The sequence below is a fragment of the Carcharodon carcharias genome, chromosome 8 (assembly GCF_017639515.1).
Source record: "Carcharodon carcharias isolate sCarCar2 chromosome 8, sCarCar2.pri, whole genome shotgun sequence".
In the NCBI taxonomy this organism is placed as follows: Eukaryota; Metazoa; Chordata; class Chondrichthyes; order Lamniformes; family Lamnidae; genus Carcharodon; species Carcharodon carcharias.
This window is the reverse complement of record NC_054474.1, coordinates 136803547-136831251: the sequence shown is the minus strand read 5'-3', so window position 1 is coordinate 136831251 and position 27705 is coordinate 136803547. Positions and strand designations below refer to the sequence as shown.

General features: G+C 41.1%; 1 protein-coding gene across 1 annotated transcript in view; it reads left to right on the top strand.

Annotated features, from left to right (window-relative positions):
- The window catches only part of pappaa (pregnancy-associated plasma protein A, pappalysin 1a), a 310054-nt gene that overhangs the window by 228536 nt on the left and 53813 nt on the right, over positions 1 to 27705 (top strand). The window contains exons 19-21 of the mRNA XM_041194444.1: positions 1121 to 1230; positions 9971 to 10042; positions 22754 to 22852. Coding sequence (XP_041050378.1) covers positions 1121 to 1230; positions 9971 to 10042; positions 22754 to 22852 — 281 coding nt within the window. The remainder of the gene's footprint in view (positions 1 to 1120; positions 1231 to 9970; positions 10043 to 22753; positions 22853 to 27705) is intronic.

Genomic DNA, 27705 nt, shown 5'->3' with positions numbered 1-27705 from the left:
GACATCTTTTCAGGTCAAGATTTCTTAGTATGACTGAGCTCGGTGATATGGAAGAGTAGAGTTCAACAGATACAATGACAAGCAAAGTTCACTAACACACACTCTACTTAAGTTAGCACAGCTGCTTTGCATTGGCCACAATGTCCATCACAAGCTGACCATGTTGAAGGCTTGGGTTGCAAACTCTATAAGATTGGAATGCAGAGCATGGTGCAGCCATCTTATCCAATTAGAGTATCTACTGGGAGCTCTTAAATTGAAATAGAGAGAGCCTATAACTATTTCAAAACAAAAATTAGAAAGAATTATGAAAGAATATTCTTCTATACACTTTTGTTGAATACATCATCAGGGGCACTGGCTGAACAAGTTACTGAGTCGGATTATGCGAAGGTGATTAATTGGCAAGCACAGCTGAATCAGCGTGCTGAGGTTAATAACTGTTTCTCTGTCGATGCTAATTCAGTTGTCGGATATAATTGAACTCAGTCATCCCCGCAAGGTAGTCATGCCAGATAAGGTGCAGAGTTTTAAATAGGGAGCAATTTAATAGGAACCACCTGAGAACATGCCCCTGTTGAGCTATAGTTAGCCTACATATAACCTACTAAGTCAACCATTATTCGTAGTTCCACATAAAAATGCTTGGACTCCTTTTCAGCATGACTACCTTGTTATACTTTGACCAGAAATATACCATCTGAAGATGAAAGTATTTTAGCGTTCCAACTGTAATTCTTCCTGATGAAGTCTTTCACTGTGCTCACTCAAAGAAGCTTTTCAGTGAACATTGCAACATATGATGTTCACATATGTGTACATTTGTGCCTGTAAGAAAAGCCTCTTGCTAGCATTTTCACAAATGCATGAGACTGCTAAAAATACACAAGTTAGAATCTTTGTTAAAATAGCTGTCAGATGTTAAGCCATTAGTATGCTAATATAGGAAAGCACAATCTTACACCAATTTATTTTAACAATATTTCAATGAATGTTGCTCCTATCTCCCAGACTTGTATTTGAAAAGCATCCACAAAATTACAGGAAGAAAAATACAGAAATCAGGATAGCAAAGAAATAAGTAGGTTCTCATTAAAAACCATTGTTTGGTTCCTTTCAGGTGCAGAATGTACTCCTTCCTGTTTGTCACATCAAAATGACACTGTCATTTTACCTAGCAACATGACCTCAGATGATGTGAAGTACTGGATGAGTCCTCCAAAGGCAAAGGTTGGTTGAAAATAATGTTAATCAAACTGCTTTTTGTGAAATGATTTTGCCTAATTTTCAAGCAGCACAATTCTTGGTCAGCAAGCCCAACATATTGGACAGTGTTCACATTGTAGAAGCTGACGCTTTTATTGCAAATTTTAGTGCAAACTTTAACAAAGAATTATACTTCCTGATAGTTTAAAATAAAAAAAAATACTGCCAAGTGGATGCAATAAAGTAATTGCATTGCTGGTGGCATTGCTGACTCCTCTGTGTATAATAAATGGTGGAAAGTGTCTTACGAAGAGCTGTCAACATGACAATGCCAGCTTTTACAACACTGGCAACCACTGGGAGAAGGGGTAAAACCAAAAGATAATTTGGTCCAAGAGTCTGGTAGACTTGACCCCTTTCAATGGGCCTCAAGTGATAACATGAAAATAATGCACAGTGAGCTATATCCAAGACAATGGGAAAAGCATTGTTGTGAACATACCAGCAGGTTATATGGTCTAGTGGGTACAGCAGAACAAATCTTCACTCTGCATTAGGTTGAATCCCACTCAGGCTTCTGTGAGAAGTAGGGTTTCAGCAGGTTTGATTCTGGAATGTTGTGACAGCAGTGCCCATATAGATCCAGTAAATTTGGTTAGTAGATTTTTTCTGGTTTTGACTTTTGCTGCTGTTTTCTTCAGATGTTCTCGGAAGCATAAGGTCCTAATAAGAGTCATTCCCAAATATGTTGGGTTGGGGTTATGCTTTAGTCTCTGGCCATCCATGTAGATATGCAATTGTTTTTTGGCATTGGCATTGTGGAGGTGGAATGCACTGGATGTGGTTTTGGAGGGATTCAGCATGAGTTGCCATGTGCTGCAGTAGTCTGTCAATTTTGTAACATTTTCATTAAGAGTCTGGTCCAGAGTGCAGAAGGATGGAGCTTGGGTAGCACAACAGATCTCATCACAACACAACATTTGCCCTATCATGCTCTGCAGCAGTGTACTGTGCGTCCATTTGGAAAAGGTTATCACACACAGACGCATCTTGTGGACACTCAGTTGGACATAACAATGTGCATCATAACTAGAACCCTTTGCGAAACACTGCTCCCCTGTCTTCCTGTCCTCACAAACATCCGCTGACTGATGAAAACCAATAAGCTGGTTAAAACCATCCATGCTGCTCTTCACTTACCACTCCATGATGATCTGTTCAACCCGCCTTCCATCTCAGTGCCTCATATGAAGCAATCTTTCTGAGCAAGATCCACCAACAGGCATCCTTTGGGATCAAGGAATGGGAAACACAGGAAGTCACTAATAAGTCCCTTGTAACAAACCTCTTCTGTCAAATGGCAGGCTTTGAACTATCGTGGTGAGAGTGGTCCTTGCTAAATAAGTTTAGGACAACTAGGGCCTCTGTACAGTCAACTTCCACTGCTGAGGCCTCAGCATAAGCCCCTTAGGTATTTGTGGAGAGACACAAACAATGTTGCACATTACCGAGGATTGTCCTCTCTAAGACTAAGTGGTGGACTAATCACCTTAAACACAGCAAACAAGGAGGCTGTCACTTGGCTTCGGGGATTTGTGTTTGCTAAATAAATAAATAAGCATGTTTGACTGGATCATCTGGCAAATGGAATTAACCAACGAGTGCTGTCTACATTTTCTGCAGACACATCTACCAAACTCACTCGAGTTACCTGCTTTTTTTTTGACAAAATACAATGCATCCCAATTATGCAAACTTACATTATTGGCAGATAATTGAAGTAATGGGATAAAGTGACAGTAATGTGGGTTTAGGGAGGATTCTTGAAAAAATGTGGATAATACACTTTTACGATCTCAGGCATTAGTTAGATTACTAGATATATAGAGATATATCTATATCTAGAAACGCAAGAGAGAGAGATCTAGGTTGTGATGTATATGTACAGATATACATGCACACAGATATATGCAGACATACATATACATATAACTGGAGGAGGTAGGTATAGAAGTTTCTGAAGCAACTGAATAGTGGTGGTTTTTTTGTTTAGATCGTCAAGAACTTAATAACAAAGCTGATGTTTTGTGGTACAGAGACTTTTAAAGTACAATACATGGTAAAAAGAACTTTTCATACATTATAGATTGTAGATAAGCAAAGCACAGGTTTATTATTTGATCTATAATGAAAGACCTGCAATGCAATGACAGAAGATGCTTCATTCATTGTTGGGAAACCTGTTAGCAAATTGCAAAAGTGTAGTTAATAAAATAGATAATAGAAAATAGGCAAAAATTGAAGGTTACCTTTTCTTGTCTGGTGCCATCAAACCGCAGAAACCAATCATTGATCCAATAGTCAGGTTCTAGTTGTGACAGATGTCAATTTTTACAGTTTCTGACTTTGTGTGTTCACTTGGGCAAGTTAGTTGCAGCAAGTTGTTTGCTATCATTCAGAAAGTAAAATTATTGTTCCCTCATACATTCTATGCAGGATTGTGGTACTCGGACAGCATGCACTTTAAGGTATAGTTTATGAGTTGGTGCACTGCGCCAAATCACTTGACCTAGAAACCATGAGATGTGAGGGATTCCGGAAATGTCCCTTCACTCGACATTTGTCAATAAACATTGAGAAGGCATATGTAAGCAGGCTGCAGTACAAACCGTTTTCCTCTCTTCCCCATCATGCAAGACATCAGAAACCCCAAAATGAATTGATCCTGTGCAAGCATGATAGTGAACACGTTAACAGAACAAGAGTGTCCACCAGCTTAATAACCATACTTGGCAAGTCTTTTACACGTATCAGTCAAGGAGAAAGAAAGTAATTGTGTTGCGGTAGCCTTTTGGCTACATAATATGAAACTCTTGTATACAGACAGGGAACAAAATATACCAAATCCCATCATGGCAGTTAGGAAATTTAAAATCAATTCATTAAATAAATCAGGAGTAAAAAAGCTAGTATCAGCAATAGTGGACATGAACCTATTAGACTGTTGGAAAAACCCAGCTGCTTCACTAATATCCTTTAGGGAAGGAAATCTGCTCTCTTTATTTGGTCTTGTCTTTTTGTGACTCCAGACCCACAGCAATGCGTTTAACTCTTAAGTACCCTCTGAAATGACATAGCAGGCCACTTGATCATTTTCAAGGGCAATTAGGGATCGGCAATAAGTGCTGGCCTTCCCATCACCACCATATCCCATGTATTTTTAAAAAATTATAAATAATAAAAATAATGAATAAGTTTGGAAGATTTTACTGCCCACTTGTGTTACAACCTCAATTTTAATGATACATAAGGCTGCATATGAAAGGCATTTGAAGCAACTCGTGTGAAAAGGAGCTCATCATAATTGAATCTAATGTCAAGACCATTCCTGCATTTGTGTCACCAATTTATGCATAAATTGCTGGATTTCTGTATTTCCTTACTGACTAGCTGACTAGTGCTGTAGTTAATCCCACTTGTTGAACTGTGAAGCACAGACAGTGAGTTTATAGAAGCATTTGTTTCCTTGAACAGGGCAATGATTCTACAATACAGATGTTACTGAAAATCCTTTGCTTCTGTTATTATGCTGTAATGCCCCATCTCAAGCATGCGCTGCAGGCTAGAAGATAATAAACTTGATTGACAATGAACTCTCCTTCTGGTCCAGGGCTCCCCCTAAGGACTGTTTTGGAACCCATTTCTCTTATTGACCTTAAGTCCTTCAGCGATTTACATCAGTGTTTTAAGAAGGTACAGACTTTCTACTAATCTCCAATTACGCCATCCCTTGATGAAATAGGAATTCTTTGAAAAAAAAGCTGCATTTTAGTATATTTTAAATAGAAATAAGGTCTTGCAATTACTGCTCACTACAATGTTGGGTGATTTCCAAGTTTGATACTTCAACACGCAAAGCCTTTAAAAATTCGAATAGGGAAGAACCACAGTGGGTTTCAAATGGGAACAATGGCCAGGATTTTACAGCTCCTCCCACCCAATAAGATATTACGGTCCTGCCGAACTGAATGGAGTTTTAACTGGCTTGCTGGATCCGCTGGGGGGTGGGGGGAGGGGAGGAGCGGGGGATAGGGGTGGAGACACACTGCAGGGTGGGGGCGTAAAATCCTGGCCAGTAAGTTCCCTGAAAGTAGGTGTGAGGTACTTTTGGGGATGTGGGTGTTGGTGGCGTAGTGGTAAAGTCACTGGACCAGTAATCCAGAAGCCCAGATGCTCTGGGTTCAGACTTAACCATGGCAGGTGAAACTTAATTTTTATTAATAAGATGTCAGTAACGGTGACCGTGAAACTGTCATTGATTGTCATAAAAGCCTGTCTGGTTCACTAATGCCCTTTTGGGAAGAAAATCTGCTGTCCTTACCTGATCTGACCTACACATGACTCCAGCCCCACAGCAATGTGGTTGACTCTTAACTGCCCTCTGAAATGGCCCAGCAAGCCACTCAGTTCAAGGGCAATTTGGCATGAGCAACAAATGCTGGCCTTGCTAGCAACACCCATATCCCATGAAAGAATTGAAAAAAAAACTGCTAAGATCACATTAAGGAGGAGGTTTCTGCAGCCAACTTCTTCATAAGTGGAGCAGATAGTCACCACCAGTTTGTAGTCATTTAAAATTTGTTAAATATTTTCTCTTAAAATGGAGATTTGAGGGAACTAAATTTCAGATTACATGTTATCATCGACCAACCTTGTGTTCAGGGTCTTCATACACAAACTGACATCAATTCAATTTATTCAGTAAGCCACATGTCATTCCCAGGAGAGAGGCCTGGAGTGAGCATGTGCTTTGTCAGGCTAGTGGGATTTTCAGTGTTGCAGGGTGCTATTGACTGCATACACTTGGCACTGTGGCTCCCACATATCAACGGGGAGATGTATTGCAATCACAAAGGGTTAACACTATTAAAGTTCATCAGGGTACTGTCCGTTTGGGATAAAGCAGCCCGCTTGATCAACACCCCAACCACCGGCACACAATGGCAGCAATGTGTACCATATACATGATGTACTGCAGCAACTCATCAGACTTCCTTCAATAGCACCTTCCAAACTCACCATCTCTATTACCTAGAAGGACAAGGGCAGCAGACGCATGGGAACACAATCACCGGCAAGTTCCCCTTCCAAGCCACGCACCATCCTGAATTGGAACTACATCATCATTTCTTCAGTGTCACTGGGTCAAAATCCTGGAACTCCCTTCCTAATGACAAAGTGGGTGTACCTGCACCAGATGGACAGAAGTGGTTCAAAAAAATGGCTCACCATTGACAAGGGAAATTAGGGATGGGCAATAAATGGGCCTTGCAATAATGCTCACAATATCATTGCTGATGGGGATGGGATGGAAAGCAGGAGGTCCATGGCCACACTATCTGCATCTTGCACTTCATGCAGAGAGCAGGATGAGGTTAAAGTGGGATTTGAGAAGGGCTACAAACATAATGTCATTCTGAATGTTCACAGTGATGGAGGATGCAGTGGCCTCAATCACAGCTGGCCCCATGAGAGCACCTTCTCCTCCATAGGGCCAAGGAGATGCCCGCCTGCCTGTTCTCTGTTGGCTTACTGCTGCTGCCTTATGCTACGTATGACCTTGTCCTGCAAGAGTTTTTTTTAAAATTCATTCATGGGATGTGAACATTGCTGGCTAGGCCAGCATTTATTGCACATCCCTAATTGCCCTTGTCAGAGGGCATTTTAAGAGTCAATCTGTGGGTCTGGAGTCATATGTAGGCCAGACCAGGTAAGATTTCCTTCCCTAAAGGAAATTAGTGAACCATATGGGTTTTTACAACAATGGACAGTGGTTTCCTGTTCATCATCAGGCTTTTAATTCCAGGTTTTTATTGAATTCAGATTTCACCATGTGCCGTGGTTGGATTCCAACCCAGGTGCCCAGTACATTACCTTGGGTCTCTGGAATGCCAATCCAGCGACAAAGCACTATGCCACCACCCCACCCTCCCTCCCCACCCGCCCCCCCCCACCCCGTGAATGTCAATGAGTGTTTTGCAATATGTTTGGGTGATGGACCTGTCATGTTTAAATTGCTGGAGATATGTGGAAGCTGTGAGAAATGGGTGTGAGACAGACAGCATTGGGAGGTCCATGAGGGTGAGGTAGAGCATCTGAATGTCAAGCATGAGCCCTGTTTGCTGATGGGATGTGATACGTTGAGTATCGTGAAAGGTTGCTGGTTGAAGATGTATTCACTGACCTTGATCAGGAGCATGTGGTCGCTGAACTTACTAAGGCCGCCAGCACCACCTCTGAGTACCTGGGAGCCTTCATTCTGTTCTGCTACTCTTCCTTCAACCAAAGCCTTCCTGGTGCTGTTCCGATGCTACTGTAACCCAAGCGCACCTTCCCAGTAAGAGGGACAGGCTAGTTTTACATCATGCTAGCCATGTACACTGCCGGTCCCCCTGCTGAGCAATACAGCCAGCCAGCAGCATGCTTTGTGCTGGGCTCCACACTATAATCATGTCAGTGAGCAGGTAGCATGAAGTTTACATACTGCTTGCCTTAATGGGACTGGGCACATGATAGCATACATCCCAAGCCATGTGTCTGATACCAGGCCTAATCAAATACTTCTTCAAACTCTTACTTCCAAAGTAAGGGAATTTGATCAGCTATTGAAAATGGGATTTTTAAAGATGGAAATTACTTCTCATTTCTAAAAAAAATGCAAAGGGCATAAAAAATGCTTGTGCAGCACATAATTCATCACTGCTGTGAAATGCTGAACTTTTAAACACCAAGAAACCCTGATTTTCATTCAACTCTTGGAAGAGATGTGTGCTGAAATAAGCTTTATTCAGGGTTTGGTCAGTCAATGGTTCAGTTTGATGGTACATCTTGTGGACACTAACTAGCATTTCTGTGCTAATGGAGGAAATTGATACCATCTTGTGCAATTCACAACATTAGCTAATGAATGATCTCTGAAGGTGTGAGGCAGCAGAATCTTAAAAGAGGTGACATCTTGTACAAAAGCATGTTTTCCAAACAACTTCTGCTTGTGAAAGGAATAGAATTAAAACAGCCAAGCTTTAGTTGCTGTAATAATATCACACACCAATGAAGTAATGGTATGTCGAGATAAACCTTAAGCTGAAAAAGGAACATACAGGACAGTGTTCATGAAAGCAGTATCCACTTAAGAACAACTGGAAAAGGGTCCGATATGACAGCCTATTACATTAATCATCATGTGAAATTTTCTAAACCATTTTACAGCAGCAGATTTAACAGCAAGAGACAATTAAGGGTGTCAGATAAGCAGGTAAAATTCTAGAGGGTCAGTGTATTTCTTAATATAATGCAAATTATTCACTATAGATTTTCTCCACTAACTGCAGACCCCAAACTGATAAAAAAAATAAAACATACATTATTTATCACAAAACAGAGATTAATAAGTCTAATTTCAGGAGCTCAGCTAATGAACATAAGTACAGCATTTTTCATGGAATAAAGGATGACTGCCTTATAATCATTTCTTGCCGAGCTCCCTTAGAAACATTGGGAAAAACTTTCCCCCCATTGCGGTGGGTTGTGCAGGGGGTGGGCGCGAGCCCGATCGGCGCCCCCGGTCAGGGCCGCGCCGCCATTTTACATAGGTGGGCCAATTAAGGCCCACCCAGCGTGGCGTTCGCCTGGAAGCGCTGAGCATTCCCTGTGCAAATGGTGGGGGGGGGGGTTGGTGGTTGGGAGGGGAGTCCCTGAGTCGGGGATTCCCTGAATCGGGGTCTGCACTCTTTCGTACATGCAAGCGAAAAAGTGCAGAAATCTTCCTGAGGCATAGTAGTGCCTCAGGGAGAACAGTTTAAGTTTTGGAATATTTAATAAAGGAGAAAACATTTTTTAAAGACATGTCCCCTCATCTGAAACTGTCACATGAGCTGGGACATGTCCATTAATTTTTTCAAAAATTTTTCTTTTAAATAAGAAACCCCTCATGAAACCTCATCCCACCGATGGATGAGGTTTAATGAAAAATGCTCAGGCTGCTTGGGCTCATTACCTGCCCGCCAACCTTAAGGTTGGACGGGCAGCATTCTTAACAACTTTAATTACTTTGTTAATGACCTTAATAGACCTTTAACAGTTCGGCAGGCATGTAGCCGCACCCGCTGCACGCCCGCCAAACTGGCAATCTAAGTGACGCGCGGTAACATCAGGACGCCCGCCTGACGTCACCACACATCATTTTACGTGTCGGCAAGTGGGCCCCACTCCCGCTCGCTGACAGGAAAATTCTTCCCATTAAGTTCACTTCCGGCTGTCCAATGTTGTCAATGTAAAACCATCTTGAAGCCTCTGGTGAGATCGATGCTTTGTAATCACTCCCAAGTAACTACTATTCTACACTTAATTCTAACATTCAACATTTTGACCTGTTGAGATATTAATGATAGTACCTCACATACCAAGCTATTAAATGTACCTTCAATTATGACTGGCAGGGACTGCTAACATGGTGCTGTATCTCATGGGGAAGACATAAGTGAAAGGCCTTTAGCAAATCATCACTTAAACCTTGTTTGGTTGGTGAATCACCATGACATTGAGAAATCCATGTGACCTTGTTTTCCTCTACAGACTGGTACAGTAAATCACCATGTACAAAGCAACCAGCAGATATTCGGATAATCAAGGCAGACGCCACAACAGATAGCAAACTTCATTTGAGTGCAATTATGACAACTCTGGCTTTATTTTCTCTTCACAGAATATTGTTTGTACAGCGGGACTTAACTGGTACCCACACCCTGAAATGATTCACTGCATTAAATCATGTGAGGTAAGCGCTTTCACTACATGATTGTCACCTTTCATTGGCAGAAACGCCAACTCTTGCCTTGCTTATTATTTTCATTGACTGGAAAAGACAGATTTGTTTTGATTGTTTACAGTTAAGCAGGTGAAGATATATCAATGTTTTTGAACTTCACTCCATAATCCTTCCACAGAATCTGGAGGCATATTGGCTGAGGTGACAGACTATGGAAGTCCCTCTTACATGCCCACCTGACAGAACAGCCATCATAAGCGCTAACCATAACTGTAAAAACACATCCAACAAGGCAATGGAGAACTAAATGCTTGTATGAAACCTTTAGTAATATTTTAGTCACTTCTACTTGTTACAATAATAAGATACCATGACATGGTATGCATTTGATAGTTGTATATTATATCCTTGCAATCTGTTGTTGGATAAAACTGTCAATGTGCTGTGATATTCAAGAAACGAAGGGTTATGGAATGCGTCTCTTAAAGAACTGTACTACAAATTCTCAGTATGGGAGGGTCAAAGATTGATTGGGAATGAGTAGAAGGTTGTAAATCATTCTCTGGGTTGTGCTGATGTTCTCAGCTTTACTGGCTTAGTTATCGGATACATTCCGCATGTGGCCTCATTGGTCTGTATTTTATTATAAGACAAGACATTTCTACTTTTCTTAAATACTGAACACTCATTTTAAAAATGAGATCAAGATAACGTTCTTGTCAGTTGATAAGATTTACAAACTACCAAAAATCATATTATAATTGGTCTTGAAGAAAAGTGTGGTGTTACATAAAACATGATCTTCATTCCAACCACCAGCTCAAATATCCGTTCCCTCTACTACGGTCGTTCCTTGGCTATATTGTGTGCTACCTATGGGGCAGAAAGTCATTAATGCTTCTTCAGAAAAGCCAGTTAAACCTATGACCTGGAAGGTCAAAAGCAGCAGATGCATGGGAACACCACCACCTCTAAATTCACCTCAAAGTCATACCCAAGGGTGATAGATGATAGAAAATCAGTTTTATGTAATTCAGAAATAGCTGAATCCATGTTTCTTCTGTGAAGAAAAGCAGCAGAAAAAACTTAAATTTAGTAGACACTTTTCACATAACAGATATCTCAGGTAGCTTAACAAGAGATCAAGTTCTCCTTCAATAGAACATGTGTAATAACCTCATTGTGCCTAATGTATTTCATATTTCAGAAGGTCTCATATCTTCTGACATAGTTAAGTGCAGCTCCAGATTTTTGACTTATTTTCACTGCTCCATTCATCAACATTGGTTTCTATATGTTCCTATGAAATATCATGTTGAAATTCTGATAAATATTCACCATAGCATCAGAAATACCATGGTTCAGGGAGCATTCAGTCATTATTGGCTATGTTTACCACCAGAGTTTTTAATCCATTCCTAACAGATATTTGTCCCATGCTTTTTGCAATGCTTGTACTGAGGTTCTTGCTTCACATGTTCACTACATGGAGAGAAGTTTAAACAAACATTTTCCAATATTGTTTGAGGTTTCCTAATTTTGTGCTAATTCCACATTTGCAGGCAAATTGATATAGCCACTCACATCTTTAGTAACTGTAGCCTTCAGCAGCTTAAAGAACAGAACAGGTTTTCCTCAATCTTCTTTTCTACAGTGAAAAAAGTTCAACTGTGAATCTCTCCTCATAAATTAGAGCACTAAGTAAGCAGAACCATCTCTGTTGTTCTTCTGTGAACCTTTTCCAAAGCATAAATATTACTTTGACAGTAGGGTATCTACTATTTCCTCTTCTTCCCTGTGAGAAAACTTAGCCTTTTCTTGTCCTCTGCTCAAGTTCAGATCTCCATATGGAACATTGCTGTGACAAATATGAATTACTGCACTAATAATTGCAATGCTCAATTGCCAGAATCAACCACGAACCAACACCTTGCCCCCATTTCTCACACTGTTTAGATCTCTGTGAGCCATGTGCTGAGAAACCAAGAACACTGACAAGTGATCTCCAGCCACATTCTCTGCCAACTGTTCTCTTGATCCAGCCACGATGAAGCATACAGCAATAGTTCAACAATAACTCATCAGGTTTTTCTTCTTCTCCTCACAACAAGGAGATTTCTGGCATCTCCACTGCGTAGTATTACTAAGATCAGGTTTTCTGTGGAATGCAGTTAGGGAAGGACAAAAAGGAAGCAGGGATTCTCTGCTACCTAGTACCTAATGTGCTGTTATCACCATGCTGTCCACAAGCTTATACATTCCCATTGACAGGAGTAGGAAGAATAGTTCCCAATCCCAAGACAGACTCCTGTCTGATTCAGGATTATTTTTCACCATATAGATAGGACATTGTACAGAATCTAAAACGGATAACAACAAGTCAGCAGCCCATTTTACACCAGTGGTAATTTTTATTTAATTTGATTTTAATGGAAGCAAATATCAATGGACATGTGAAACAAGCTGCTAACTGACTATCGTCCATTTTACAATATTGTACAAGGCAAGATCCTCGCTGAGGTTTATTAAACATTATAGCCAGAAAGTTGTGCTTTGAGATATCATATGAATGCTTCATGCGTCTGTATCAAATTCCCATGTCCACTATTTTAACAGGATTAACCTATTTATTTTAAATTTATTAATAACAGTTAAAATCATGGACAAACAAACCTTACTCAAACATATTAACTGGTATCCCATCATTGGCAATTAAAATCCCTCAATACTTTGATGGTTCCTTTCTATTGAAAAGCAAACCTATAACAATATAAAGATGCTTTTCATTCATCGAGAGGTTGCGCGTCAAGATCTGCTCTGTCTCATTTGATTCTCAAATAAACCTGGACCTCTGAAGGATATTACTCCAGCTACATTATTTGTTTCCCATTCGTTCCCAGTACATCTTCTTCCATTTACACTTCAAAGGGTCTAAATGAAGTCTGGATCTGAGAGAGTTAATATCACAATTTCCAATCTGAATCCTTATTCATGCCAGATTAAAGGATATGTGTTGCTCCAGTGCATAGGTTTAAGACTCCACTTATAGAGACCTCATATAAAGCATTCTATGGCACTCCCACTTGCTGTAACATTTTTTGTACAATTGCCAAAGAAAGCCTTATGGAAGGGATTTAAGAGAATGTGATGATGTACAATGTAGGGTCATAAATTAAATTCCGCTTTTCTGCCTGCAATATGGATTAGTAAATTTATGTTGTGATCTTAGTCATACTCTGTTTCTCTTAATTGCTCTGAGACTCAAGATACCCAGTACATTGTGTATAAATTTAATCTGGTCTCTTCCGTTCCTTTGCAATTAATGTAGTGGAGTGACTGGTTACCAATAATAGATGTCTTGTGGATACTACACACATATATTTTCTACTTCTCCCTTGCTTTCTTTCCCTCTGCAAAAGATGTTGGGTCCACACTGGGGTACAGTTCCAAAGGTATCTGAAGGTATCTGGTGACTTGTCAGCATGGATATTGTACACATGAGCCCTGACACTGTGTCAGGAAATTATTTGAATATTTAGGGCACCAAACTCAAAACTGATCCAGCTGTTGCCACATGTGCGCCCACATTTTTTTAATATTCATTCAGTGGGCTTCACTGGCTAGGTCAGCATTTATTGCCCATCACTAGGTGCCCTTGAGAAAATGGTGGTGAGCTGCCTTCTTGAACCGTTGCAGTCCATGTGGTGTAGGTGTACCCACAGTGCTGTTGGTAAGGAAGTTCTGAGATTTTGACCCATGTGCTTCCAGAAGTCACTGCATTATCAATTTGAAGCTTTCGAAAGAATTTCCATCCCTAATCCGAGCATTAAATGAACACAATTACACCCAGCAGGGAACACATCAGATCTTATTCGGGCTAACTGATGGGATATGCAGAAAATAAGAATCTCTCAATTGACCCTGTTAGGGGAGAGAAAGGGAATATGTCTCCAGGGTTTTCTGCTGGACTAGTAATCCAGATACCTAGGGTAATGCTTCCGGGACCCAGGTTCAAATCCCATCATGGCAGATAGTGAAATTTGAATTCAATTTTTAAAATTGAGAGTCTAATGATAACCATGAAACCATTGTCGATTGTCGTAAAAACCCATCTGGTTCACTAATGTCCTTTAGGGAAGGAAATCTGCCATCCTTACCTGGTCTGGCCTACATATGACTCCAGACCCACAGCAATGTGGTTGACTCTTAAATGCCCTCTGAAATGGACTAGCAAGCCACTCAGTTCTCAAGGGAAATTAGAGATAGGCAATAAATGTTGTCTTAGCCAGCGACACCCACATTCCATGAATGAATAAAAAATAAAATTGCAGTAACCCAACCACTGCCCAGGTGAGATCAATGAACTTGACACACACCAGCGATTGGATGTAGGGCATTGCTGGCTCAGTTACTCACTGGATACACTCGCTATGCCACCTGGGAAACTACACATAATTTTTTGTAAGCATTTTTTTTTGCTTCTCTGATTTGGCAACATGACAAGCACCAGGATCATGGAGCATTCAGGAAGTCAAGGAAAGTTTCCATGGCAGGAGAAAGGTCAGTACGTAATTGTGGGACTTGCAGGTGCACTGTATAGCCCTCTATGTCCTGTCTAAATAAAAACCAGTAGCCATTCCTAACTTAGATATGGAATCGACCGCGAGCTCTCTAGAAATGCAGGACATGTATTTAACGCAGGAATGATTCAAAATATCCATTGGGAGACCTCACATTGTAATAGAATCCTTCATGAATGTAAGTAATGATTAGATATAAATAGCATGTGAGGCAAGGTTATGTATTCTCAAGGCAATACGAGGCTAATTTTGCTTTAAAATTTAATGACAAAGTAATTAAATCCATTAGCTTTCAGCATTAAATGAACACAATTACACCCAGCCAGGAAATGCGTCAGATCGTATTCAACCTAACTGTTGGGATACGCAGAAAATAAGAAACTCTCAATTGATCCTGTTTTGGCGGGAGAAAAAGAGAATTTTTCCAGGTTTTGTGCTGGGACTGGAAGCATTGCTCCCCCCAAGTTTCTGAAGGAATATAGTCATGAAGGTGAAAGACAGAAAAGTAAATGCACATATGACATTTTTTTCTCTATAGGGGTAGCAATAATAAATTTATATCTTACTAAACTTTTAAGACAGCATGATTGACAATCAAGTAATATGGTGAGAATCGATGATTATACACAGATCCCTGAGGTATAAATTGAATACAAAATGCCTACCTGGTAAATTTACCAGGCTCAAGAAAGCCTCACAAGCAAGTATATTAGGGGGGATTTTATGATAAAATTGGTCTGTTTCAGGAGCTCAGACTCATTGTAGGAAATTATATTAATCCTTCTACCATCGAGATAACAGATCACCCACACAAACTATCATTTGATCATAAATTCTTTCTTAAAAAGGGATTCCCTTTATATGCTGATCAAAATGATAAAATGTTTTTGCCCCTAGTAAATATATTTGGAACGAGACCAAAAATCTGCAATCAAAATTTAGCACTTTTGCTCCCTATTTCCTGACTACCACTACTCCTGCCTCATCTATGGGGCACAGTTCCACAACCACTAACGTACCTGTAAGCGTGTCATTCAAGTTCCCATTCTTGAAGCATGACTCTGCTGATAGTTTCTTTGACTGGGAGGAAGTGGAGAAATCATTACACGCAAGCTTGATTCCATCTTTCTCTGATGTCAATGTGTGAAGCTTACAGCAGAGTCCTCGAATAACAAATAATAGTAGAAACCATGACTTTCTTCTTTTTTTAGGCTATGGGCCACTTTTAGTGCCCTACTAAAATTACATTTTAATCTGGCTATGTATGGTATTTGGGATTACAGGTGTAACTGCAGCTGCCAAGTGTATTAAAGTGGAACAAAATAAATCCTGTCCTACAGGGCTTGAGAAGGATTCTCTGCTCTTCAATGTAAAAATGTTACTACTAAGCTCCTATGATAACCATCAGCACCTTCTCACATTATCACCACCACCTTCTCAAGGGCAATTAGGGATGGACAATAAATGCTGGCCTAGCCAGCGACACCCACATCCTATAAATGAATTTTTAAAAATTAGCCAAATTATTAGGGCCGAAAAGATCTCAGGTTCAATCATCGGTCTGATCTTAGCTTGGGCAGTGGAGCATTAAAACTGGCCCCAACATAAACCGCCCCCCCAACGCCAAGACAGGTAAGATAGAAGCTAGGTTCTCATTCCAGTTCTCTTGTGATTCCTGTTAGGAAGTGCATATATATGGATATATGGTGATGGGGCTAAACTGCAAAGATTCATTTCACCACCAATAAAAGAAAGAACTTGCATATTATGCCTTTATGATCTTTCATGGCCTGGAGATATCCCAAAGCATTTCATTGCCAATGATTTTTGAAATTGCAACCATTATTTTAATGTAGGGAAAAACAACAGAGTTAAATGGCTAAATAGTCTGTATTAGTAACGCCGCTTGAGAGATATTGGCCAAGACACCAAGGGAGGAATTTTATGGCCCCATCATAGCAGGGGTGGGGCCGTAAAATGCGGCAAACCATTCAAAATCCCATTGACTTCAGCAGGACTGTAACATCCCACCAGCATAAAATTCCACCCCAAGGATTTTTTACATCCAACAGGTAGGCTCTTGGTTTAATAGTGCTCTATCAGTACTGTATTGAATTATCAGCTGAGGTGATGCACTCAAGCCTCTGAAATAGGAATTGAACTTGTGACCGTCTGACTCAGAGGCAAGAAAACTACCACTCTGCCAAGACTCTAAAAAACTCTGGTCAAGTAGTCTTTTAACGCATGATGGCTAGATTCATATATGGCAATCGCCTAAATGACTGGAGGTGCTTGCTCCTGCTGACCTGTACGCCAACATGATTCATTGCCTTCAAGGGAGTAAGGGAGAAAATTAGAAAAACAAGGAGAGGAACATGAAAAATAAGAGGCCAGAACTGTTAGTCAGAGAAGGTTCTATAGAAAATTAACAAATGATCTAATCACAGTTGAGAGGATTCAGAGAAAGTAAGTAATTAGAAATCACATTAGACGAACTGAGTCAAGAGGGAAAGAAATGAATGATCTGAGAAAATGTCTTTTGTCTCCTGTTGCAATCCATTAAATTCACACACAACACTATTGTGTGCAGTTTAGTCATTGCACTTGCATAAAATACTAAAGGCAGCAACGGAAACAAAAATCTGTTGTTATGGTCAGGTAGGGAAGGTCAGTGGTGGGGTTTGGAGGAGTGACATCAAAAATGTGGAGGGGAACAAGATCCTCTGCAAGAATCTGGGAGGATGGAGAGAAATTCTGTAAACCAGAGCATTTCACAGGAAGAGAAATACATTTCACATCACAGCAGGAGAGAGATGAAAACCAACTGACTGGGTCTTGTTCATAGACACAACCAGTAGCTTGAACCAGATAGGCTTTTCGCAATCCTGCTTCCAATCACACTTTCTCCACTCCAAGACTTTTAGTTCAAATACAGCTTCTGGATCTTAAGTCTCAAGTTATTTTCCCACACTTACCCCACTAACACACTAAGATCAGTCAGTAAAGCTTCTGGACTGTAACCCAGGAAATGAATAGTTTTCCTTGAGAACAGTTGTAAATAAGGATGAGAGGAACAGTAGAGAAGACTCAATGGCAATGCAGCAACATCAAAGTACTTCATGAGCTGTTTGTTTCACCAACTTTCTTTGAGATGATGAACCACATTTGCCTCACATTGAAGAAAATTATATTTTAGTCAGGACAATGTGAACAACTGAGAAACTTAAGCAAGTTTTATAGGTCTGAAAGAGCACCCTTGAACATATAAATGATCAACATGAAAATCCTGCAAATGAAAATATTAATGCATCTTTCTTCATGCAATTTATTGTGTAGTGTGCTGTTTATAAGTTCATCTTCACCTCTTCAGTAAAAGGATGGAAACTAAGAAATGTAGCTCATTACAGCATGTAAAAATAGTTACTCTGCCTTCCACAATTGAATACCAGAGCACGACAGGACATGGCAGACAATTTAGGAGGCCCTGCTCTCAGTGTGGAGCTTTGCAGTGGCTGCTGGAACAGTATTTGATCATGGGTGATGCCAATCCTGGTCCCTTCCCAATCTCCATGCATTGCGGGAGTCACTGGATAAGAGAAACTTGCTGATTTTTCTCTTGTCTGAGTCTAGGGACATTTGGGAACAGTTCTAAAAGATTTACAACCTCAGCTGAGAACAGCTGATTCCACACAGCCCACACATGAAAGCTGGGACCCTCTTGTGATCCTATATCACACTGCTGTGACGAAAAGCAACCAACCTCCCAGTTTAGTCAGTGCCATTTTGGCCTTTTCCTTTTCAATAAGAAAAGTCAGAGGTGCAGTTCTAATTAGATTTGAAATGGTTGCCTGTGTGGCATTGCCCGACCCTTACAAGGCTGATTCATTTTTCTGGCATGAACTGTTAGCAATGTCATAATTATGCACCTCCAACTCTGAACACCACAGCAGATTGTGAATCTCAAGTCTTGGGTCACTTTAGCAAACCGAAATACGAAACATGTACAGCAATCAAAAAATGCAAAGCCGCGTGTCAGGAGCCACCGAGTAAAGTGCACTATTACAGGAGGAGCTTCCACCATTTGCTGAAAACTTCTGCTTTGGTTGCATCAGCATCACGAGCTGACATCCGTTTTCTACCACTTATATAGTTAATGCTAGTTAAACCAGGTATGACATGCGGAGATGGTAATCCTGATAATAAAAAAATCTTATAAATGGAAATAATCTAGAGATGGGTTTTGAGGATTTCAAGTGATGGGGCTGTGACTATTTCCTTTGGCAGCTTGTTCCACTGAGGGGCTGTCCTTGGGAGAAAGTTTGTTGCTACACAGTCTTGGTCTTTGTGGTTTGTGTGGATGGCTACCTCATGTTTTGTCATTGCCAGAGGGGGTCAGTTACTTTTTTTGGTGAATTCCCAACAGTCTATTCCATATTTATCAGAACATGGACAATCTATTTTTCTCCCTCCTTGGACATGATTCCCATTCCAAATCTTTGGTCAAGCGTGTGACGCTGTATTTCCCCAATGCTGATTCATGCAGAATAGTGCCACATGTCTTTGTAACAATCACAATGTGTGATTGCTGCACATGTCAGTGGCCAACCTCTGGGCTGGCAGTTATTTGTCATGCTTAGAGTATGACTGGTAATCCAATGATTTGGACTAATGGGCCAGAGACAGGAGTTCAAAATCCCATCACAACAATTGGGGAATTTAAATTCTGTTAATTATAGAATAAGAAGCTAAAATCAGTAATGTTGGCCATGAAACTACCAGATGGTGATAAAAACCTATCTGGTTCACTAATGTCCTTTAGGGAAGGAAATCTGATATCTTTACCCAGTCTGGACTATAGGATAATCCAGATTCACCGCATTGGTTGACTCCTAATTGCCCACTGGAATGGCTGAGCAAGTCACTCAGCTATACCAACTGCCATAACCAACTATAGTAAGAACCAAACAGAACAGAGCACTTGGCATTGGCTGAGGCACCAGAAATAACAAAGGCACCCAATCCAGTCAATCCTGCAAAGTCCTCCTCACTAAATCAAGACTTCTGCCAAAGTGGGAGTTCACAGACATGTCCAACAACAGCCTGAGATAGCCATACCCCAAATCATACATTTCAGCCTTTTTCTCAAGCTCATCCATCACCATCCCTGCATGTGTCTTGTCTCCCCAGTAGGACTGACCCACCAGAGGTGACAGCATGTTTTTACATAGTTGGGAGGGAGTTCCCTGGGAGCTTTCAACATTAACTTGGACCACATGACATCTCGTGACATTGGGTCAAACACAGGCAAGAAAACCTGTTAATTACTACTTACCATCCTCCCTCAGCTGATTAATCAATGCTCCTTCATGCCAAACATCATTTGGAGGAAACACTGAGGGTGACAAGGATACAGAATGTACTCTGGGTGGGGGTCTTCAATGTCCATCACCAAGAGTGGCACAATAGCATCATTACCAGTCAAGCTGACTGAATCCTAGAGGACATATCTGCCAACCATACTAGGCCTTGTTCTCACCCATCTATCTGTCGTAGATGCATCTGTCCATGACATGCCCAGTCCTTGTGAAGACCAAGTCCTGTCTCCACACTAAGGAAATTGTAGTAACCGAAAGTATAGCCTCTCCTTCTGTCTATCAGGGGTTACGTGATATTCTTGGAGGGTCCAACTAATGAGCCCTAAGCACAGGCAATCCAGGGATGGGGTTTCCGGATAAGAGTCCCAATCGAGCATGTAGCACCTGAAAAGCTCTTTGAAATAAAACTTATCTGTTTCTTGTTGAAACCTGTCCACTCTGTCGTCATTACACCATGGGAGTGAAAGGCAGTATATACCACAGACAATGAAAGTGTGTTTAAACTGATCCTTTAACTTTATTATTTTGTTTGGCCAAAATAATTAGTGAAACTGTCCCTGTCCACCAACAATTTGCATTTATGTAGAGCGTTTAAGATAGCAAAACATCCCAAATTGCTTCACAGGAGCATAACAAGGCAGGGGGAAGGCCATGGAAGGATTTGGAGACAATAACTTTTATTAGTGATATTGGTGGATCCAGCGTCAATGTAGCTCAGCAAGCATAGGCATGATGGGCGTAAGGGACTTAGTGCAAATTAGAATACAGGTTATGTTTTGAATGAGCTTAATTTTATGGTCAATGGAAGATGGGAAACTGGCAGAGCAGAGTTTTGAAATAGTTAATCTCAAAAATACAGAATGCAAATCAATGAATAGCATGCAAATGTACAACATTGAAAAGGTAAATGTGAGTTGAGTTCATCAGTTCCAATGTTCACACCATATTCCTTATTAAAGTTTCTCTACAACTCCCTGCATTTAACTACAGAGAATAGTAAACAAGTATACTTTTAGTTACTAATAGTTTGAAAAATATCATTTTTGACGATTCTACAACAAAATATACATGTGCCTTCCCTGGGAATTTATGGTGATTAAAATCTTATCTGGCTACTATAAAAGGCCTAAGCCGAGGCTTCTGTACAAACATAATGAACAGAATATTAAGAAAGATTAATCTAAAATGCAGTATGTAAATTATGCTGCCAGTGAATCGGTGCCTACCTGAAGCAGGAAGTTACAGAACTCCCCTCACAATTGAGGCTTTGAGTTTGAGTCCAAAACTAATGAGAGGGAAGGTGCCTTACAGCGAAAGAGGTTATCTTAAGTAAAATAAATTTGGAAATGCTCACTCCAATTCCCATTGGATGCAACTCATAATTTAACATTGGCATGAACTGCATTTGTTCAGCTGCATCCCAGTGGTAGCACTCATAACTCAGTCACGAGGTTCTGGGTTAAAGGCCCTTTTCAGTGCTTGAGCACAAAAATGAAGGCTGACACTCTCGTGCAGTACTGTAAGAGTGCTGCACTGTTGGAACTGTCATCTTTTGGATGAGACATTGAACCAACGTCCCAGCTGCTTGCTCTGGTGTGTATAAAAGATTGCGTGGCACGATTTCAAAACAGAGCTGGGGAGTTATTCCTTGGGCAGAATTTTATGTTTGTCGGGGGGTGGGGTGGGTGAGGGGGGGGCCGACCCAATCTCCAGTGAGCGGGGAGCCGATCCCCACCAGAGAAGCGGGCCCCACCGCCATTTTACATGGGCGGGCCAATTAAGGCCTGCCCAACGTGATGTCCGGCGGGAAGTGCTATGCGCTTCCTGTGCGGGCAGGGGGGGGGGAATTCCCCAAAAGCAAGAGTGCGATCTTTTGCGCATGCGTATGAAAGAGCGCACATCTCCCTGAGGCTAAGTGCTGCCTCAGGGAGATCACTTACACTTTTAAAATGCTTAAAAATAGAAAAAAAAATTCCCTAACATATCCCCCTCATGTGACAATGTCACATGAGATGGGACATGTTCATAAATTACAGTAAAACTTTATTAAACTTTTTAGAGCCCTGCATGAAACCTCATCCCATCGGTGGATGAGGTTTCATGTTTTGCCACCGGGGCTCCTGGCCTGCCCGCCAACCTTAAGGTTGGACAGGCAGGTCCTTTAATTGCTTAATTGATCCTGTCAATGGCCTCAATTGGCCATTGACAGGTCGGCAGATGCGCAGCTGATTTTGCTGCGCCCCTGCCTTCCCGAAAATTTAAATAGGGTGGGATGATGTTGGGGGCTCCGCCCGATGCAATCCCACGTCATTTTACGTGTCGGCGAGTGGGTCCCGCCCCCTGCTCACCAACGGCAAAATTCTGCCCCTGGCATCCAGGCCAATATTTATCCCTCAATAAACATCACAGGAGCAAATTATCTGGTCATTATCACATTGCTGTTTGTGGGAGTTTGCAGTGTGCAAAGTGGCTGCTGTGCTTCCTACATTTCAGAAGTGCTTAAATGGCTCAAGATGTAATGCGGTTGTGACAGGCACTATATAAATGCATGTCTTTTTTTTTGTCTCACTGGGGAAGCCTAACTCGATCTCAACACTGCTATCAAATCTAAAAATTGTTTGAGGGTGGGAGCAGTGGGGGAGAAAGTAAGTGTCGTCTGCAAAAGTCGTCCCTCACTTTGATAGAACAAAATTCTGAAAGACAAGAGTTAGTTTCTTTGCAAACTCTACAGATTTTAATTCCTATTGTTTTTATTGCCATAGCAGCCTTTCGTGGGGGACAACTATTGCGATGGAAATAACAACAGAGCCTACTGCAGTTATGATGGCGGTGACTGCTGTGCTTCAACTGTCATTACTAAAAAGGTTAGAATCCTTCACAACTGCTTCATAAAACTTATTTTCGGCCATGTTTGTACTTATGCATTGTGCCCCATGACCCTTTCTCACACATATTTAGACAAACAATATTAATGAGTCACCAATGGCTATATTTCACCACAATGCCAAATGTCCTCATTAAATTTAATAGATACAGGTAAGCAATTGATGGATGCATCATTAGGACAAACCTATGTGATTTTAAAAGAGCCTTCAAGCAATTATAAGAAAATATGGCAACTTAGAAAGGGGGGAGAAAGACTTGACTCACATGATGCTTTATCTTGTTCCGAGGAGATAGGTGGGCATTAAATTTTATGAATACTCTGGAGTTGAAATGCTATAATTTTTTCTGTGCAGGATTTAGAAATTCTCTTGCCCCTCACTCACTTTATCACCATCACGCCCCCCACCTTTACCTAACAACTAAAATGCATCCCCCAGTTCCCCCACAACAAACTTAACTCATTACAAGGGAATTCTTTGTGACAAGATCAAAACTGGTATCAGCAGAAGCATCCAAATATTCTTGATCTCTGAGGCACAAAAATAAAAAAAATGTGGTAATGAAAGCAGTTTTGAGAAAAATAAACTTTAGTCCTAACTTTAACCCAAGCAGGCTGGCAGGTATGGGGTGAAATCTGGATAGAGTCAATGGAGCATAAAGTCATGCAAAATGGGCATCCAATCCATCTGTTAAAATTGGGTCTTTTGTATTTATATAGCATCTTTCAGTATTCCAGCGATATTGCAAGTCCCATCAGGTGCAATAAGTGGTGTGAAATGCAATTACATGTCCTCACATTGGTAAACAGCAGCCATTTTGAGCAGAATGAGCTCTTGCAAACATCAGTCAGATAACTTGCCCATTAATCATTTTTCGATTACATTTCTTTCCCAAAACACCAAGTGAATTTCTTGCTCTGACTCAAAGAGTACAAAGAGATCTTTTACAACTACGTGGATCTGACAAACAGGGTTTTGCTAACCTCATTTGCAAAAGTAAACCTTTCATAATGCATCTCTTCCAATATTATGGCATTGGAGTATCAGTCATAAGTTGTGCTGTGGAAATTATACTACAACCTTCAGAGTTAGAGCTGAGACTGCTACCACTGAGTCAAACCAATACTTAGTAATTAAGATTTGTAAATCCAAGAAAGTGAAATGTGGTGTGTGTGTGTATCTTTGGAGAGTTTATAGTTCACTTGGAGAATAACTTGAAAGGGAATGAATCCCTTCCTTGAAGCATAATTGGATAAAGGAATCTGCTTTAAACAGGCTACACATTTAGCAGCTTAAAAAAAGGCTCAATTAATTTAGAAAGAAAGGTCAGCCAGGATTCTTCCCTGTAGAAGAACAGGAAGTAGGAAAAAAATGGAATCAACAGGAGTCAGATATGCACAAATCATCCCCCTTCTTAATCCTTCCTGCTCTCATTGTATGCCTGATCAATTAACAGCTTGCATTCCCTCCCAGCATAGGCCAGATATGGGATGGAGAGAGACTCAGTCACTGCATCATCTCAGTTTGGCATACTCCGGGATAGAGCCGCATGCTCTTCCACTTCGACGAGTCTTCCTTGCCAAGTTTAAAAGCTAACGATCGGGTGTAGAGATTTCAACCCAGAAGGAATTTTGGAGAAGAAAAAAACAAGGACCTCCTGGGGCTAATAAATATAAGAAGGAAGTTACTTTGGCTTCACACCAAAATTAAGTTTGCGTAATGTATTCAGGTGATAATCCCAAGCTGATACTGACATTCAGATCAGCCATGATCTTATTGAATGGCGGGGCAGGCTCAAGGGGCCGAGTGTCCTACTCCTGCTCCTAATTCAATGTTCATACGACTTGAGGAAGAGTGTGAAATCCTCCTCCAAATACTCTCACTCTACTTTTTTTTTACCATATCAGGTCAGGCTCTGACACAGAATTTGGGTTGCATTTTACACTACAGCGCTGCTATAAAGTGAAACTGTTTTCCACCAATGCTAGATGTACAATTTAAGTGCAACCTGAGCTTTCACCAATAGCCTCCCAATAGGAGTGAAGACTTTCTTGGTATGTTAGGTCTAGTGAAATATCTTTACTATTTACGCTGAGGGCACAAAGGAAGTCTTCCATAGAGTGGTGGGAAGATAGTGAAGCACATTAAAACATTTCTAAGTATGTGTGTATCTGTGTGTGGCTGATCCAGGTAACATTTCTGTGATAAGGAGATCACCTGTCTGCTTTTACTCAGATTATCCAGTGGGGTGCCTGTAAACTTCTAAGCTGTCATCCAAACTGCTTAGTGTCTGTACCTTAAACAAAAGCTGCTTTAAAAAAAGTACTTCTGATGTAAAAACATAATCATTTAGGTTTTTAAGGTTTTCAATGATTGTTCATCAGCAACAGAACAAACCTCGAACTCGCACCATTTTCCCACCCCATTCTTTCACCCTGTCCCAGCAACTATCTTGTTTCACCTCAGTAGAAGATGGCAACACCAGTTGTAAAAGACAAACACTAAACAAACAAATGACAATGAGAAGTATGCAGCTCCGATCAAACAAAAGCTCCTGGTGGTTACATAGGTGGATTCTAAGGTTTGCATGTTCTAAGAAGGGTAGAGATTTCTCCCTGTGTCCTGGTCAGTACACCTCCATCAACATCTCCAGAAAACTGACATTCGTAACTTGGCTGTTTGTGGGATCTTGCTGAGCATAAAAATTGGTGTTGTGTTTATTTTAATTCACTCATGGGATGTGGGTGGCACTTGCTAGACCAGCATTTATTGTGCATCCCTAATTGCCCTTGTTCAGAGGGCAGCTAAGAGTCAACCACATTGATGTGGGTCTGGAGTCACATGGAGGCCAGATCAGGTAAGGATGGCAGATTTCCCTTCTCTAAAGGGCATTAGTGAAACAGATGGGTGTTTATAACAGTAGACAATGGTTTCATGGTCATCATTAGACTTTTAATTCCAGATTTTTTTTCTTGAATTCAAATTCCACCATCCCCCGAGCATTGGCATAGGGGCTGAACTATCCCCCCATTGGGGGGTTGTGCGGGGGTGGATGGGAGAAGGCGCAAACCCAATCGGCATCCCCGATTGGGTCCGCCCGCCATTTTATGCGGGCAGGCTAATTAAGGCCTCAGAGAGATCAGTTTATGGTTTAAACAATAAGAAATTAAAAACTTTTAAAACATGTCCTCTCATGTGACAGTGTCACATGAGCTGGGACATGTCAATGAATTTTTTTAAAAAATGTTATTGAATTTTTAAACACTTCATGAAACCTCATCCCGCCCATACTTAAGGTTCCATGAAAAATGTGAAGGCCGCCTGGGCTCTTTGCCTGCCTACTAACCTTAAGGTTGGATGGGCAGCTCATTTTGTTAATTCAATTAGTTTTTAACAGGCCTTTATAGGCCTTTGACAGTTCGGCGGGCGGTGCAGCCGGCTCAGCTGGTCGCCCACCGAACTGAAAATCCAAATGACGCACAGTGATGTTGGGACACACGGTCGACATCACCGCTCGTCATTTTACGTGAGCAGGGGCGGGGCCTGCTCGCCAACCAGAAAATTCTTCCCTTGGTCTCTGAATTATTAGTCCAGTAACAATACCACTATGCCATCACCTTCCCTTAGTTAATGAGAGAGAGAGAGAGGGAGTGTCATTGCAGTTTTAGTAAAGTAATTATACATGAAAGTGCTTTGGGATGTTTCTGGAAGATCCAATAAGATAACACATCAATACAAGTCATTCTTTACGTGACTACACTTGCACAGTTCTCACCGCTTATTGTGGGCATATTCATATGAACGCGATTGCCGGTGGAACATGACAGCGTAATATAACAGGAATGTTGTCATCGCTCATCAGCATCCACAGCTCTCTGAGCAACCCTCCTTACTGCCGGACACTAGACCCGACCAAAGGCAGCGAACTGCGCTGAACCAACCTCACCCTGGCCACGGTCATCAGGACATTGGAGAAGCAGGAGCAAGACCCGTCCTTCCAAAACAAGCCAAGATCAGGTAGAGCATCTCATAGAGTCATAGAGGTCTTCAGCACAGTAAAAGGCTCTTTGGCCCATTGAGTCTGCACCAGTCAGACAAGTACATAACTATTTTAATCCCATTTTCCAAAGCCTTGTATGACATGGCATCGCAAGTACACATCCAAATACTTCTTTATTGTTTTGAGAGTATCTGCCTCTACCACCCTTTCAGATAGTGAGTTTCAGATTCCCACTACCCTCTGTTGAAAAAAATTCTTCCTCATATCCCCTCTAAACCTCCTGCCCCTTACCTTAAATCTATACCAAACCAAAACAAAAGCAAAAATAAAAATACCCGGAAAAACTCAGCAGGTCTGACAGCATCTGCGGAAAGGAATACGGTTAACGTTTCAAGTCCGTATGACTCTTCAACAGAACTGGAAGAGTCATACGGACTTGAAACGTTAACTGTATTCCTCTCCGCAGATGCTGTCAGACCTGCTGAGTTTTTCCAGGTGTTTTTATTTTTGTTTTTGTTTTGGATTTCCAGCATTCGCAGTTTTTTGCTTTTATCTTAAATCTATGCCCCCTGGTTACTGATCCCTCCACCGAGGGGAAAAGTTATTTCCTGTCTACCCTATCTATGCCCCTCAGCAACATCTCAGCAAGCTCCAGAGAGGGGAACACACACAAACCTTAACTCCTTCACTGAACAACCAGTTAAACAACCCAGGCACATAATTGTTTCTTTAATGTGCATCAGTTTTTCATGTATAGTTCACTTAAGCAATGAACTTAAGGGATGATTCTGCAAAGTGTTCAATAGAACATTAACGAGGTGCTATTTACTTA